The sequence below is a fragment of the Diadema antillarum genome, unplaced genomic scaffold (assembly GCF_040938485.1).
Source record: "Diadema antillarum isolate AM-2024a unplaced genomic scaffold, OU_Dant_1.0 seq00000998_RagTag, whole genome shotgun sequence".
NCBI lineage: Eukaryota > Metazoa > Echinodermata > Echinoidea > Diadematoida > Diadematidae > Diadema > Diadema antillarum.
Window position 1 is genome coordinate 1,553,936 of NW_027271836.1, and position 17,683 is coordinate 1,571,618.

General features: G+C 38.8%; 1 protein-coding gene across 1 annotated transcript in view; it reads right to left on the minus strand.

Annotated features, from left to right (window-relative positions):
- LOC139742372 (uncharacterized) overlaps positions 1-17,683 on the minus strand; it is a 101,980-nt gene that overhangs the window by 5,934 nt on the left and 78,363 nt on the right. Inside the window, exons 2-3 of the mRNA XM_071652950.1 lie at positions 3,764-3,909; positions 364-502 (exon numbers count right to left, since the gene is read on the minus strand). Coding sequence (XP_071509051.1) covers positions 364-502; positions 3,764-3,909 — 285 coding nt within the window. The remainder of the gene's footprint in view (positions 1-363; positions 503-3,763; positions 3,910-17,683) is intronic.

The following is a 17,683-nucleotide window of genomic DNA, read 5'->3' on the forward strand; positions in this document are numbered from 1 at the left end:
CAATGGAATGACTGGAATATTCTACATGGGCCCGATATGATAAAAATAGCCTTTTTGATTGACAGTCATGTTTGCGAATTATGTGCTTTTCATGCATGTGCATGCATCTCTATATGGGGTTGAAGCAAACAAGAAAAAACAAATAAAACAAATCAAAACAAACAGAAAATCAACAAAGAAAATCATCTCTAAAAGTTCATAAATCTTTCTTTCACGAGTGAGCAAAGTAATAGAAACGAAAAACTTAAGTGTCTTGCCATTTATTTTTAATATTCATTTTTGAAATTTCTGTTAATAATAGACACACAAAGTCTATCAACGTCTTAGTTATTTGTTGAGGTTCTGATTGTGACATGTAGTTACCTTGAGCAATTTTTGGAAGTCTTGAACGAGTTCTCGAGAGTCCTTGTTCTCCTTAATGGCGCTGCTGAGCCGACCATGCAGGGATTCTAGTTCTCGGACCAGCTGCTCATTCTGCCTCAGACATCTCTTCAGACCCTCTCTGAAAGGTAACGAGGAATAGAAATAACCATGGATGATTATTAAGGTTTGTTGCAAATAAAATAGAAATAATGACTAGGGAGGTGACAATCAGTAACCTGAGGTAATAGGGGCAAACGTTCTAAACTTTCTGATCTTTCTTTCAAACTTTCTAATCCCGTTGATACACACCTCAAAGACAACCAAAACAGTGCCCCTATACCTTGTATTGTTTATAGGTACGTGCTATATGTATTTATACGATGGCCCCAATGTGCATGTAATTAATAGTGCAGTGATCACAGTACATCGAGACAGTAAAAAAATGTACATTACACGAACAAAATGTCTGTCTAAATCCAGGACTGTATAATGTACTATAGATTACAAAATAATTATACAGGATAAACATTCATTCTCATGGAGACTGGCAAACAGCTTTGATTTTCCTGCGCTTGCTCAGTCTCGGGAGGGAATACGCAGAGACTCCAACTCTCCCGTTTTCGACGGGAGATCTCCCGCCGAAAGCCCATTTTTGCGCAATCTCCCGTTCTCCCGTTTGAGATTTGATTTCTCCCGCCCTGGCTCTGTGTCTCCCGGTGTAAAGGATTTCTTACTTATTTCTGTCGTATGTTGAAAAAATAAGCCTTAGATAGCACCAGAGAACATCTCGAATCCTAGGAACTTCGCGCTTCGCACACATCAACTTGGAGTCTCCCGTTTGCTAGGGGTTTTAGGCGGGAGAATCTCCAGATCAGAAGGTGCTTGGGGTTGGAGTCTCTGAATACGGTTCTGCGCACCACATCTATACAGTTGCCTTATCGCCCAATGTGCGAAGTTACCCAATCTCATCATTAAATCACTGTGTATGTTGGCTGAAAACATGTATGTGTCTACAATGCGGCCTTGTGGCTGTCAATAGTGAATTGGTATATATGATTTATTGTCATAATTCCAGCGTAATGGACTTTTCAGGGCCAGCTAATGCTGATTTTATTTATTTTTTATTTTTTTCATTTTTTGTCTATCCGTGGAATATTCAATTTTCCTCGCCTGTATGCGTAATTCATTCACGGCTGGCTGGTAGGACGCACAAGCGTTGTTTATGCTATAACCAGTGTCTCGGCGGCTCTGTTTCATAATTTATGATTACGAATATACCATGTTTCATAATGTATCATATCATGAAACATACATATCATTAATGTATGTTTCATAATGTATCATGATTCTCTAAAGAAAATTGTTTCCGGCAGTTTGTCCGTTGTTTGTTTTATTTTCCATCTGAGAAGATGGCCGGATATAGCTTATAGTCAGCTGCACTAGCTGGTCTTCCATGGGGTCTAGTTGGATGTAAGGCGGGACAGCTTCACCGGGTTAACACCGTGCTCTTTGCGATGAATGAATGAAGTAGGATCTCATGTGCATGAGTTGTGACTCTCTCACATTCTAATGTCCTATCCGAGGAACATAATGTTTTGCCTCTTATACTATGAGTATATGAGTAGAGGCGGTACACTGATTACACACAACATTTCTCAGTTTAGATTCAGGAATCGAACCCGAGTCCTTTGGGTCTGCATGGAGGCAGACGAGCTACCGACTGAACCAACTCAGCTCACTACCCTTGAGATTGCTCTTAGCTGGTACTTCCTGTGCATGTTACATGATAGGTAGAGCGACATACACACATCTTCCTATCATAACCCGCAAGAGTATTACATGCTGATGTGTGAATATGCAGACGATCATGCACAAGTTGATGACACCGCAGATGCTGCAGTCACTGTATTGATGATCACCAGCTGTGTACCAACAGCTCGCATGGCGAAAGCGGGTGCCAGCAGTGTCCGTGACACTTCAAAACAAAAAGATTCTTTCAATATTGCCACTAATTATAGCAGCCATTCTGTTTGTGTACGGCCTTACATTTTCTTTCTGTGGCGACGTCTGGATAAGCACGCAAATTTCTTCAAATATTTTCTACCCCTCACCTCACCACTTATCCCTTTCTGTTTTTTGTTGCGTATTCACATACGGCGATGTTGCGCGGATCAATGCAGTCGGATGGATTTACACGTTACCATGGCAACTGCACTCCATGCAGACCCATCGCCCCCAGCGCTCGAGCAGCGTGCGGGGACTGAAGTTTGCGGTGTCGGCCTACATTCTGATCAACACGATTATAAGGGGACTTCTTGTGTGCTTCTTGACTATAATATGGGCGGCTTGTCAGTGAATACATCTGTTGGGAAATTATATCCGATATCGAACGGAAAAAACATGTTCTTGTTTTCTTATAAAAAAACCCACAAATTTCTTGAATCACATGGAGAGGAAGCTGATAAATATCAGTCCGTGGTATATAACTGGGTGACGGCACTTGAGAGCACGCGAGTGCTGTACTTCGTCGCACAAATAATTCTGTATTGCTTATGAAAGAACTTTTATTCCAACATACTAGGCCAGTAAGAGCCACCTGAGCAAAAAGGCGCAAGACATCTATAGTACTATCAGGGATGTGAAACGATTCCACCTCCCTATTATTATTATTATTATTATAAACTGGCGATATCTTATACAGGTGAACAATATTATACTACATGATTGATACGGTGATGTCTTTTTTTTTTCTTAGTTAAACATTTATTATATCCCCCTCAAAAACTACTGATTATAACAACAATGGCAAGGGGAATCATAATGCTGGATCGCTAGGTTTCGCCATTGAAATATCCATGGTTGACTTTATTCTCATTTATCAAAAAGTTAATGTGCTTAAACACTCTTTGAAGTGTCAATTGCAATATGATATCTGCTCCGAAGACTTAATCATGGTAATATCTTCCAGATGAGCTGTCGCCCCTTTGTATAATGAGCGACCCCCAACACCCGAAAATCGCCAGGTTACTTACAAAAAACCTATTATCGCACTTTTGGCACACGGAAGTGATTGGCACCGAAACACAGCTGTTGCAATATGGGCCGAGGTCTGTGACAGATTATATTACTCGGCTATGGTGCCATTGTCTGATGCTAATTTTGCTTTACAGAATGAAATTACAATACCATGAGCACCGTTACCCTCCTCTCTCCCCCCCAAAAAAAAGTCTAACTCTGTATGGTAATGAACGCTTATTTGACTAGAAATTAGCCTTTGTTCTAAATTTAGGTTGAACACGTGGACGATGGACCAATAAAATTTGAACAAGTCCAAGTTATACCGGAAAGTTCACCATAGACTAAACTGAGGCGCCACGCATGCGTTGGGCGTGTCCTATACCTGGTATGGTACAGCTGGAACCGCTCGAAGTCCAGCGTGGGGTAATCGGTCATCACACCAGCAATGTCCTGGACGTTGAGGAACTCGATTCGGACCAGGAGGGAGGGTTCGTCTTTGGTGCAGTAGTCTCCGTCCAAGGCTTTAGCCTACAGGAGTGACACAATTGGAGAATATTTTGTCAGATAGAAACAAGATCTGAAATACTGACCATCATGAATATATTGCTGTCAAACACTATAACATGTACTCACAATGACTGACGATTGATTGATTGATTTGTGAAGTATATTTTCGAACACAAAATAAAGAAATTTTAAGAGAACAAATAATACTGTAATCAATCCTTCCCGAATTCACAAAGGTCATGTAGTATATGGTAAACATAGACCTTTACACAATACTCCGCCACTATAGGGTTGCATCGACAATCCCTCCTGCCATGGAACAAAATTGGGCGTACAATGAATGCATTAGTTACCCCAGATCACTGACTCAAAAATAGGAATAGGAAAAGGCGTCATTTGACACAGGGTGCCATCAACGCTTGGCAGTCAATTTGATATCAAAATGCTGGCCTGAATCAGCAGTAAAAATCAACAACAACAACAACACACAAACAATACATTCATATGCACATAGTATTGTCGGTCATTTATATCTGGGAACGGAATGCAATTATTTTATATCAACGAAGCATTATAAGTACATAGGTAATGTTGGAGTCTTAAAATTCTATATCATACAAAATGGAAATAAAATTAATCAACCAGAACGTATAGCAAGGCCAACATAACAAAGCATAGCAGACAGAAACAGAGAGAGAAAGAAGTAGATGAATCATAAGACGAAAAAGAAGAAGAAGAAGAAGAAGAGGAAGTGAAAGAAGAAGAAGAAGAGGAAGAAGAAGAAGAAGAAGAAGAGAAAGAAGAAGAAGAAGAAGAGGAAGAAGAAGAAGAAGAAGAAGAAGAAGAAGAAGGGAAAGAAGAAGAAGAAGAAGAGGAAGAAGATGAAAATATCGAGTAAGCAAAAATCATAGCGGTACTTCACGGATGAGAATGCAAACACTGATAAACAGGAAGTGTATATTAAGAAAATGCTTAGTCCTCCTTCGACAAAGGGATAAATTGATTTGTTTTCATCCGGACACTCGCACCAAAGAAACACAGAATGCAACTAAATTGATGGGTGCATTCCACCGCCAGTCTGGTAATCGATAGGAGAGGAGGATTCGATCAGCTTTTCACAGGGTCCAAAAATGGTAATCGATGTGGCATTTTTTTTTCCCGAGCAGGATCTTGCCATGGAGTTACGAGATGAGCTCCGTGATCTTACCTTGTAAACATGGTAAAATACGTTATTGTCGCAAGTGTTCAGGTAATACTTTGAAGGCACACGTGTCTAACAGTGCCAGGTCGGTGTCACATATTTACTTCAACACATAAAATCATGTTGAATGTTTGCACCTTCACCAGAGAACTTTGATACGAATATTCGCCAAGTACTCGAGATAAAAAATATTCCACATGTTGACAACACACCTCAGTAAGATACGTGCCCGTGTGAGGTACAGTTTTCACGTTTTAGATGAATATAGTTTAGACTTCAAAAATGCTAAATACACTTTCAGCCCGAATATATTTTCAACATGATTTTGATGTGGACGTGGTGTGTAGGGGATATTTCATCGCATCAAGTTCTTTTTCGCCATCGCGCCTGAAGAGAGACTTACAGGCTCGTCAAGTAGCTCATTCATCTGTCACAGAACGACCATGATAAAACGAAAAAGCTGATCTGATGCACTCGTACTTTAACCCGGTGTCTCTCCATCATGGTTCAATCTGTCATTATATATTATACTCTAGTCTCTAGAGTGGCGTGCATCTCAGCTCCGCATCTCAGCAGGTGCATATCAATGTGTCAGGTTCGGCGACAATAACCCTCCGTCTGCCCTCTGCAGACCGGTCAGATTCCGGAAAAAAATTGGGCTAATTATGCTGGAAAAAAAGGTCGTCCAACAGTAAGAAGCTTTTCAGTGACGTCACACTTCATTTGATATAAAGATGGGTTCGGTAAAAGTGGACTGGATCTCGACTGCGTTCTGGTGGTGAGTAGGCTGGGTTTGAAGGGCTTAACTTAAGCTTAAGCCCTGTTCCCACCACATGGCTCAAAAGTCGTGGTACCAGAGATTGTAGTAATCCTAAGCTGAGCCTAATCTGAGTGGCTTTCTAAGCGAAGGGCACAGTGGATGAAGACTGCAACACGCGTACTCAAGAGACAGAGGGTGTTCACTGAAGCCCCCTATACCTCTTCGCGTCTTAACTACATATCAAATCCGTCTTCAGATATTGTGCATTCATCATTCACTATAGGCCTACATGGTCAACTCCTATTGTGGCCGCCCCGCTGTTATTGTACATATAAACATAAAACGACAGATAACCAGAGGCCCATAAAACGATGTCTTTTGTGCTACAAACGCATCGATGTGTGTTTTGATTCACGGATATAGTTTTACTTCTCCACAGCCATCCAAGAGATATTGTAATAGAGTGTAATTAGTACTCACGGAAGATAAGGGAAAAGCTAAAATAAATTGAAACTTTACATCAACAAATCTTGAGTTTATCTGGGCTTATCAAAACTGATTTTTTTTTTGAAGTTCTATTTCTTAACTGATACAATATGATTATCTCTGTTCATAATTTTAGCGAAATTTTGAAGAGGTTTGAAAACAAATAAAAATCTTTGCAAGATGGTGACGCCAGAGCATTATTTCCCTATTAGACATAATAATAAAGAATAAGAGAGATAGGTGCTGGTAAAGAAAAAACAAAACAAGAATGAGAAGAAAAAATGGAATCGTGCTGGTGTATAAGCACGACTATAGTTACACCACTATAGACCATGGAGCTACAGAGGGAACTATATACGGTGTTTCGGTCACTCTCCTTGCTTTTTTCCAAGTACCCTTTCACATACAATTCATCTCTCTAAAATGGGGCAAATCATCGACAACCTTCCCCCCTTCCTCTCTCTCTGAACGCGATTGATAGAAGATGGAACTCCTAAGTTCTTTTGCTGTGTCAGTGTCATGCCTCTAATGACTTTTGTTCACCAATTGCATGGTCACGTGTTCTAACGGCAGGCTACTCGACAATTATGTAAAACTATGCTCTAAACACGTCCCTTGAGTCATGACCAATCAAATCAATGGCAGAGCGGCGATTTCACACGATGCCGTGCTGAATATTTCAGAAAGTCTTGACATCGAGTCCCCGAAACAGTTATGAATGTTTTTGGGTGTTTTTGTTTTTTAATTTGAAGCACTAGTATCATTGTTTATGTGCAGTTATACTTTCAAACAAGGAACAAATAAGACTACAAAAGAGAAGAAAACTTCATCATTCAAAAGGCAACACCTTTTTCTATAAGGGCAGACAATGTCGACATACTTTCATTTGCGTATCATAGTTGGCAGCATGAGAATTTCAAAGCATTAATTTTGTGTCAAGTAAAGAGACCGTAGGCTGATAAATACAGTGGATATCAATTCAATTATAGGCCCTCCCATTCACATGAAAACGTGCCAACTTACTCCAAAAAATGTATTTAGAGACCATACTTATAAAACAGAATAATGTCGTATAATTACCGATGAGTCGTATAGTCACGATGAGTTTAATACGTGATGTCTGGTGATCTCGAAATGAGGACTTTTGTAAAAGTAGAACGAGATAGAGTAGCTAAAGAGGAAACTCAAAACATGTCGTTTGAACGTTATCCCCATTCCGTTTTGGCTACATGAAATTACCGATGCACCCCCCCCCTAAAAAGTGCTTTGAGAAAGGCTTTTAACATTGGCAAAGAGTGCGTCTTTGTGTCAAGAAAACTGCGCATGCGCGACGGACCTGGACGTAATTGGCATGAATCATCGATCAATATTGTTATATCTGACCACCACACATCTGGATGCCCACTTCCCGGGCCATTTCCATTCCATAACTTCATACACAGAAACCGCCACTACGAACGATTCACAACGTTGTGTACAGGATTTATAAGAAAGAGTGTGGTAGTGGTTTGATCTCGGTAGCAACGTCATGTTGCTCTGTAATTTGATGCTGAATCTATCCAGTGTGATCTTTGGAAATAAGATGAAAATAAATTTGCTCTCGGTTTCATATTGCCTTCCCAATACATATTCATTGAGAATTCAGAGAAAATCGACGTCTGTATTCCAGGAGTACAATGTACCAACAAAAATTATGGAGAGGGAGAGGCGCTTTAAAAACTCTGCTATAATCTGATAAAATATAACGCTCAGGGCAACCTGCATGATTTCCATCCCTCGAAAATGTCGTTTTCGACAATATGGAGACGCTGTGTTTACTTCTTTCTCACCACCAACTCGTTTTCTATGTTCGTGTAGGAATGTCAGACTTCTCCAACAAGTCTCATTTCTTGGCTGAAAGAAGGAATCACAATGGTTGTGGTGGATCATCAATACAAAGTTTGTGGATCTTGTTCAAAATGTGAAAGAATGCGATCGTATCATGCTTGATAAAACACGTACCAGATTTTAATAGGTGAAAGATGTACAGACATGAGTATGTTTGTGGAGCGCTTCCTATAGAGAATACCACAGTGACAGTGATATATCAAGAATAAATATAACTAGATCTAAAAACACATTGAATGATTATCACAATCATATGGAGAAAGTTGGCCTTTTCTTTTCTCTTTTTTTCATTAATTGCGTATTTGTTCCAGAGGCGTGCTGTTTAAGTTTGTTGTTCACACTTACATCTCACTCACTCATACTGTATGTGTAACCTCCCCTTATCCCTCATCCACGTCCTAGATCCACGCCCTAAGACAACTCAATTATTGATATAGCTTTTCTCTCCCTTCGGGAAAAAAAAAAATCTTTGATGTATTAAAATTGTATGTCTTCAACGATGGTGGCTACTTGTCATAACCTCGGAAGTCGCACAATGATTATTGACGTCAAGTTGGTTGGCTCTCCGTAGAAATACTCATTTGGTGACGAGAATACTTCATGGCACGTATCTGTAAGTAAAGATCACTGTAATAATTTGTAATTCAGTCATATAAAAAAATGATCACATTGTAGATGTGGGTCCTACTGTTCTGAATTTCAGAGTTATCGAGTTTTGACAGGAACAAAAAAATAATAATAATAATCCATGCTCTGCATGTACATGCATACATTTAATGCACTACTTAACACTAATAAGCGTGAAAGATTGTGATGCGATTTCATATGCTCCAATTCTCACTAAGTTATTCATGAATATTGATTACAATGGTCACCTTTTCCACCTGCACCATATCATATGACAATTAATAAACATGTGTCAGCTATACAGATGAAGTCGCATGTAGCGATAAACTTATCTTTCTTCATCGCTCTAAGAGACAGAAAATAATAATGACGTCAACACCGCAAGCAGCCAGAGTGCCAGATACAATTTTCAAAGTGATAACATATTCATGCACGTCTCCGTGGAAAATGATCGCCATAATTCCTGACAAGCACGTCAATCGTCAAATATTCATAACGACCGAATTGATGGAGACGTAATCTGTTGTTGGTTGGAGTGGAAGATTAGCATCGTTATCATTATCATTGTTGTTTCGTATTATGATCATCCGTCTTGAGCTTCTCGGCCTAGCCGACTATTTCTTTGGTCACTGACCCCCTTCTAGGAAACGGACGCAATACATCTTGTACACACCGGAATTGCCTCGTCACGAAGGGAGATGAAGTTGAGATGCCTGCGTATCTCTTATCAAAAATACATGGGGTGAGAATTAGAGACAGATGTATGCCGAATCCTATTGCCGATGATAAGCAGAGAGATAATCACGATATATTTCACCTTTTCTCCAGACTGACGATTAGGGGAGGGGGAGGGACTGTCTATACACCTCAGGGTGAAATAGACATACACAATATATGCATGTATATATGATCTACGGGCGAGATCTGTCGTGAAACACGAATACGAGAGTTTAGCAGTCCTATTGTCGTGTTGCTGGTAATTCTCATCTCATCTAATGGGGGCCATTTTGTTCTTCGTACCATTCCAGCTCTAGTCTAGAACACACAGGATACTACGAAGTCAGACCTGCATCAGACTGCTTTGATGGAGTATATGCGAGAAGACCAACAGAGAAAATGATAATAGTGGGAAGTATACAATTAGTTTTCGGTAAACTGGTGTTGAGCGTTCTAAAAGCACATGAAATCAGGTCACGCCTATCCCATTATTGGCTGATAAGGGATATAAAATCTTGTATTTGAGTTTGTATTGATGAATGAACAGTGTAATTAATGACATTGTGACAATAACACCCGTAACTCACCACACTGTGATATTGTTTCTTTGTGAATATTACTAAAGTCATTTCCATTTTCTACATTCTAGACAGTCAGATTTGCCATCTATTCCTATATTCATGAGTGCATGAAAGAGGTGTAGTAAACAAAGATGATCACAAGGCATGACAAGGATTCGCACCTATATTTATAAATTCATAATTTCAAGACGAAAAGCCATCTATCAAGCATGTCATAATAATGCATGGCTGAGACTCGTTCTGTGAAACAATAGCATGATCCAGATGTTATGCATATAGTAGACGGTCTGTAGTCTCATGCCATTCGAAAAATACATGTAAATACTTGTAGCTGGTAATTGCGTTCATTAAAAACCACCATCGATTGAAATGATTTTGGGACTGTAACAGGGATGAACTGATGGATGTGGAACAAAACATCCTAACAAAGTGAAGGGGCCCACTAACAATCAATCGATTTCCGTGATTTTATACCCAACTAGCTGGCCAACCATCGACTGGAGCACTGGAGCGGGATGCGGGATATCTGCACTCATGAAGGGGAAAGTTAAATGTGTACAAAAAAGGGCGCCCGATGAGACGACATTCAAATGCTCTAATTTTGTGGATTAAAAAGAAAACCCGTTTTATAGCTTCCAGACCATCCATAAGATATAATCTTATTATGAAAACAAAGTTATCCTTTTCAGCCCTGTTTCCAACCCAAACACTTTCCGCGACGAATGCGGATGTGAAACCCACGTCATAGAGAAGTCTGCAATAATGGCAAGCTACAATATAATCCTGGTTTTCCGAGTTAGACCAAGGAGGTACTAGTACCTCCTTGGTTAGACGATGTCGATGATACCATCATGGTTGATTTACTGCTGTTAAAACAATGTATTTGGTCCTGGCTTGATCATTTCACGGAGTTATGCGCCCTTGATTATTTCGATACCCGTGATTATCCATGACCAAAAAGTCGCATGCCATTGACCGCTGGGAGACTCCACACAGTCACGTATAATACAGCATGCCGCTACTTTTTTTTTGGGGGGGGGGGGGGGCAAGAGAGGGCGTGACTTTTTTATGGAGAAATCATTATTAGCTCCATCTAGTGACCGCATTCGGTTGTCGCGTGCGGATCGGATGGTTAGAGAAAAAGAGAGTGAGTGCTGATTGCCACTAGATGACAATACTGATCCCGTCCGGAATACGAGAGGCGACGATGGTCGACTTCTCATAGAAGACAACCCATCAAAATGCAGGGGGAGTGATTCATCTCCCCAGATAATAGATGTTCGATGTCATCGAATACGCCTTCTCCAGGAATAGTCACATTAAAAGAAAAAAAAAACAGATTTAAAAGAGACTTGTCAAACACGATTTTTATTCATCTTCGACATCTGTCTCCCAACCCTCTCTGGACCCCCAAATCAAAACACCATTGGCATGTTGGCTGTGCGCGGTACACCCGCCGGAGGCCACGAATTACGTACCTTAGACATCTGCAAGTAAACCTTTTCCGTTCAAAATATTAGAATACACCTGGGATTACTGTATGTTACAGCTGTGAGCATAGTTGTGGCAGAATCGAACTCCGTCTTATTTATCATTTTCTCTTCCTTTGCGATCAATAGAAATGTTGGTTATTCCGGTCTAGATGACTGCATTTTCTACTTTTAACGATCTCGAAAAAAGCTTATAAAGATCATCACATCGCTTGGTGATAGGCGTCATGCGGATGATAGAGACTGTAAGTGGATGGTAACGCGGATGGAACATAAGATCAGATGAAACCCTGCTCAAATGTAGGTCATGCCCATGATATTATGATTCCAAAGTATCAGCAAGGATCTATACATCAAAACTTTTCGCAGGAAGGTGCCGAGGTGGTGATAGGAATGTGTTCGTTTGATGAATTACCGAGGTCGGTGGATATTAGACGCAGGTGCGCCTCTTCCATGGCAGATGCGTCCTTTTAATGGGCCGACACCTCCTAACAGGCCTAGACATACACTTCATCTTTACTCGACGACACCATGGTGGAAATGAACGGCTGGGGAACACTATCATAACATTTACATTGTTGTTTTAATCTTTGTAATAGCGACAGATAACATGTCATGATTATCATACTGAATCCCCATTCCTCTTTTCCTATCTCAGAAAGGCTTGAAAGTCAACGTTAATCATTCTCAAAAGAAACAAAACATAATACCCAATAGTTCCTACTGAGCACTAAACGGGCACAGCGGGGGTGTCTTCTATATTTTGCGGGGACTATAATGTCTTGGGAAAAATAATGAGGTATCCTGCTTCAGTTATTCGTCTTGAACTTTTGATTAGGGATATTGAATTTGTTCGGTGATGTGAACGTCTGTGAAATATCACACCCTGACAAACCTCTGTGGGGTAAAATGTGATCGTTCCTTGTCCAGAGAAGATGCTGGTATATAGCTGCGAAGTCATCTGTTACAGAGAGTGACGTGACATGGCGGTCGTTTTAGTTGTTGGCAATACGTGAGAGTTGTTGGGAATTTTTAAGCGCAGAAAACTGTTGTGACAGCACTCGGTTCATCAAAAGCGTCAATGTTTGTTTTGCACGACTTCCCGTCAACAACATAAACCCATCAGAACAAATCGACATCGTCAATAATTAATGGCACATTCAAGAGTGAGAGAGCGCTTATACAGAAGTTCATTGTCGTGTGATTTTGGCATTTATGCACGATTTACTAATTGATTTGACGTCGAGATATCGGTCTGCACGCTTATTTCTTATCAGTAAATCATTGGCCACGCGTGACACTGATTATGCGATTTGTTATAAAGAAAATTGTCTTAATCATGACCATATGACTTCATTGTGATTTGATATCTTTGTACCATTTCTGCGGCCAATCACATCATTCGGCACATAAGTACGTTATTTCTTTAAAAAATGAGTTTGACTGATTCAAAAAAAAATCCTTCGTTATAGCTTTCATTGACATGTAAATTGACTTGATGGCCTTTTCCCATTAATTTCGCCTGTAGATACTTCCCATCCAGCGTGCGGAAATGACTTACTAGTATTCCTTCACAGATGCAAATTATTCCTTACTAGAAGGTCATAGCCCGCTATGACGCTGCAAAGTTGGCCGGGAGTAAACCCGTAAAAACAGAGTTGCCACTGGTTACAACAAAATTGTCATGCATACAGGCTGCGCTGCCATTCCCAGTGTTTCTCCGCTTTTTCTTCTCTCATCATTGCACATTTGCTGTTCTGTTCCATTCCACCTTCTCTCTCCCCATTCATCCATCTATCTATCTATTTTTCTCCAAGTATATTATCACACAAAAATTGTGAACATTATCATAGCATCATCACGGACAGTTTCTTTTCCGATTATGAATCTATAGCCTTCAGCGATTTCGTTATACTTTTTCCGTATGAAATAACTTTCGACGCGAAATATTTCATTTTTTTTCCAATACTTGCAAGATTTCATTCATACATCGAGTTCCGATGTTGCTGTTTTCTGTTTTACTTCGTTTTGTTTTTGTTGTTTTCGCCATAGCCTGACAGGGTCTACGCGGGGAAGGGAAAGAGAAATTAGAGAGATGGAACGAGTGTGTGTATGCGCGCGCGCTCATAGGGAGATGGAGGGAAAGGGACAAGCAAAGTGAAAGGGTATAATGCTGATACAAGGAGTAAGGCCAAGGCTGTTACCTCCTTGATGGGGCAGACATTTATTAATTCAGTACACACGCAGCATCAGTCAGGGAAAGTGCTGCGAAGGAGGGAACGGAATGGTTTCGGGAACAGAGAGAGTGGACTTCAGTGACCGATGATGGAGAACACACCAAATAGAACCAAGTTGATTGAGAGCTTATAGCCGAGAGGGGGTAGAGTGGAGGAAGAAAAGAGGACGAGTTGTGTGAAGAATGTTAATGAGAATAAAGTGAGGATGGGGAATGGTGGTGCAGATGGAAGGACACTCGCAAGAAAGAATTGAGGAGAGGGAGGGAGTGAGTGTGTTCGTGTGTGTGTGTGTGTGTGTGTGTGTGTGTGTGTGTGTAAATTACTTTTTTGGGATTTTTTAAAGATGAAAATGAGAAATATTATAATCAGTTATTCGAAGGAGAAGGCAAAACGAAGGAGAAAGGAAATAGAAAAGTTAGAATCAGAAATAAGTCATTTACAAACTCAATTATTGACTTTACCTGTAAAATTTATAACGGATGAAATTGAAGAGAAAAAAACAGCACTAAACAATTTGTATGATTATTCTCGCCAAGGTCTGAGAATCAGGTCAAGAGCAGAGTGGTATGAAGAGGGAGAACAGAAAACACAGTATTTTGAACAGTTGTTGAAATCTAAGAAAAGGAAAAGTGTTATTAAAGAAGTATACAATGAAAAGAAAGAAATAGTGTCAGATAAAAATGAGATTTTGAAAATTATTAGAACATTTTATGAAAAATTGTATTCTGCTTGTGATATCCTTGAAGATGAAAAGTTGATGTTTTTATCTGGTATTCCCAAATTAAATGAAGAAAGTAGAAATTTATGTGAAGGTGAAGTAACTAAAAATGAATGTTATGAAGTTTTGAAGGAAATGAAAGTTAATAAGTCTCCGGGAAATGATGGATTTACTGTGGAGTTTTATAATACTTTTTGGCCAGTTTTAGGAGATATTTTAGTTGAAACGCTAAATGAGGCATATAATAGGGGGGAACTGTCTACATCTCAAAAGCAAGGAGTAATTACACTTATAGAGAAGGAAGGTAAAGATGGTATGTATGTTCAAAACTATAGACCTATTACTTTGTTAAATGTTGACTATAAGATTTTATCAAAAATATTAGCTAAAAGGATTCAAAAGGTGTTACCGGAAATTATTCATCATGATCAAGTAGGCTATATGAAAAACAGAAATATCGGAGAAGCTGTAAGAATAATAGATGACATTCTTTTTCATGCATTGGAACATCCTTGCGGTTATCTAGTTGCGGTGGACTTTGAGAAAGCATTTGATTCGGTAGCGCATATCTTTTTATTTAAAATTCTGCAATTATTTGGTTTCGGGAATTCATTTCAATTTTGGGTTAAAGTCTTGTACACGGATATCAGTAGCTGTGTTATGAACGGTGGAAACTCAACGGGGTACTTTAATATCAAACGGGGTGTGAGGCAGGGTGATCCTCTGTCTCCATATATATTTTTATTAGCTATGGAAACTTTAGCTGGAGCTATTAGAAAAGATAAGGATATTAATGGAATTAAATTTGGTCAAAATGAAATAAAACAAATTTTATACGCGGATGATATTTCTTTGTTTGTGAAAGATGAGGGTTCAATTAAAAGGTTACAATTTTTATTTGATGAATTTGGGAAAATAAGTGGTCTCAAAATAAATAAAGGGAAGACTAATTTCTTATGGCTTGGGGAGGAAAAAGATAGGCCAAATATTCATTTGTTTGGGAATTTTGTTCAAGAAATCAAAATATTAGGAATTTATTTTTCCTTAGATGTTAAGGCAAAAGAGAATTTAAATTTTAAAGAAATATTAAGTAAGATAAAAAGTCTTTTAGGATGGTGGAAAGAAAGAGATTTAACACTTATGGGAAAAATACATCTTATGAAAACATTCGCCTTGTCAAAATTGAATTATGTAGCATCACTTATTGTTGTTCCTCAGTGGGTATTTTCAGAAGTCGAAAAAATTACCTTTGATTTCTTATGGCATGGCAAAGACCGTATAAAGAGAAATATTATGTATCAAGATTATGAGTTTGGGGGTTTAAGAATGACGAACTTTCGGTTATTTGTTAAGGCACAACGTATTATGTGGCTAAAACGCCTTCTATATGGAGAAAAAGAAGTTGGGTGGAAATTATTTTTTGACTTCTGTTTTAGTACTGTAGGAGGTAGATTCCTGTTTATGTGTGACTTTGATTCATCTATTATGACAGATAATGTACCACCTTTTTATTCGGAAATATTGAAGGTTTGGCTCGATATCTATAAATATAGACAATTGGAAAATGAGGTTGTAAATCCAATAATATTTAATAATAGGAGTGTACGCATAGCAGGTAGGATGTTTTTTCATAGAGATTTATTTGATGCAGGAATAATTACAATACAAGATATATTAGATAACGGTCATTTGAGATCTCAGTCACATTTTCAAAGCTTGGGTCTTGGTTTTAAGGTAGAAGAATTGCTTAAACTGAATGATATATTTAATGCTATACCCCAGAAATGGAAGGATTCTATGAGAGCAGGTACACTTCAGCAAGTTGATTCCACAAACTTTGACTTAAAATTGATTTTTTCTGGTCAGAGAGTAAATTTGCAAGTTTTAAAATCGAGAAAAATATATGAGGCTATGGTGGAAGATTTACAGTCATCTTATGTTTTACAAATCAAAGATGACCACAGTAGCTATGATTATACAAACAAAGAAATAAAAGATCTTTTTATTAAACCGAGTAAGTGTACATTGATAAGAAAATATAGAGAATTTCAATTTATGATGTTACATGGCGTAGTTTACACTAAGGAGCGTTTAATGAAGTTTGGTTTTGTAACAGACAGCCTTTGTTCCTTCTGCCAACATGAGCCTGAAACTTATCTGCATTTATTTTTACACTGTGTTAAAGTGAAACCGTTATGGGAATTCATGATTAATTATTTTGATATAAATGAGTTAAGGAATATGAATTGGAGAGATATATTTGGGGGAATTTCTGGTTATTCAAATAGATCAAAATGTGTAAATACTTTGATTATCTTAACAAAATACATCATTTTTAAATCTAGAACGGGAAATAAGTTACCCACTGGAGAAAAGATGCAAAAGATTATTGTTGAATTAATAAATGAGGAAAAAATCCTTGCGACCAAGGCTGGGAAGCTACATGTACATTTACAAAAATGGGAATATTTTGAGACTTCGTTGAATAAACCAGTCTGAAGCTACGTGCAACGTCTGTGACTTTTAAGAAAATAGTAATGTTTCCATGGTATTCCACTCTTTCTTTTCTTCATTTTTTTCCCTTTCCTTCATTCCTCCTCCTCCTCTTCTTCTTCTTCTTTTTTTTTTCTCTTGTGTTGTTTTATATTTTCTCCCCCTCCTTTCCCATGCGTTCCTGTCAGCCTGTTGGCGGGCTGATTATATAACAATATTTACTATATTGTGATGTGTAGGCAAGAGCAGTTAACCAAATTAGGTGCATGTGTATGTGTGTGTGTATGTGTGTGTTTGTGTGTGTTTGTGTGTTGCATGTGTACAGATAGGGGTGGGGGAGGAAACAGGAAGGGAGGGAACTGGTGGGGGTGGTCATAGGGACTCAGTAAGGGATATGAGTTAGTAGGTGGGCGGGTATTGGTTGATAAATAATATGGTTCCATTATTTATTACTGTATAATTTTGCTGCATAATTCATTTGGATGATTATTAAGATTAATGCTAGAAGAATTGAATTATCACTGTTAAATTTAAGCAATTTTTTTGAGAGCATAGGGGAAGTGACTGTATGTAAATTGATAATTGTTCATGAAAATGT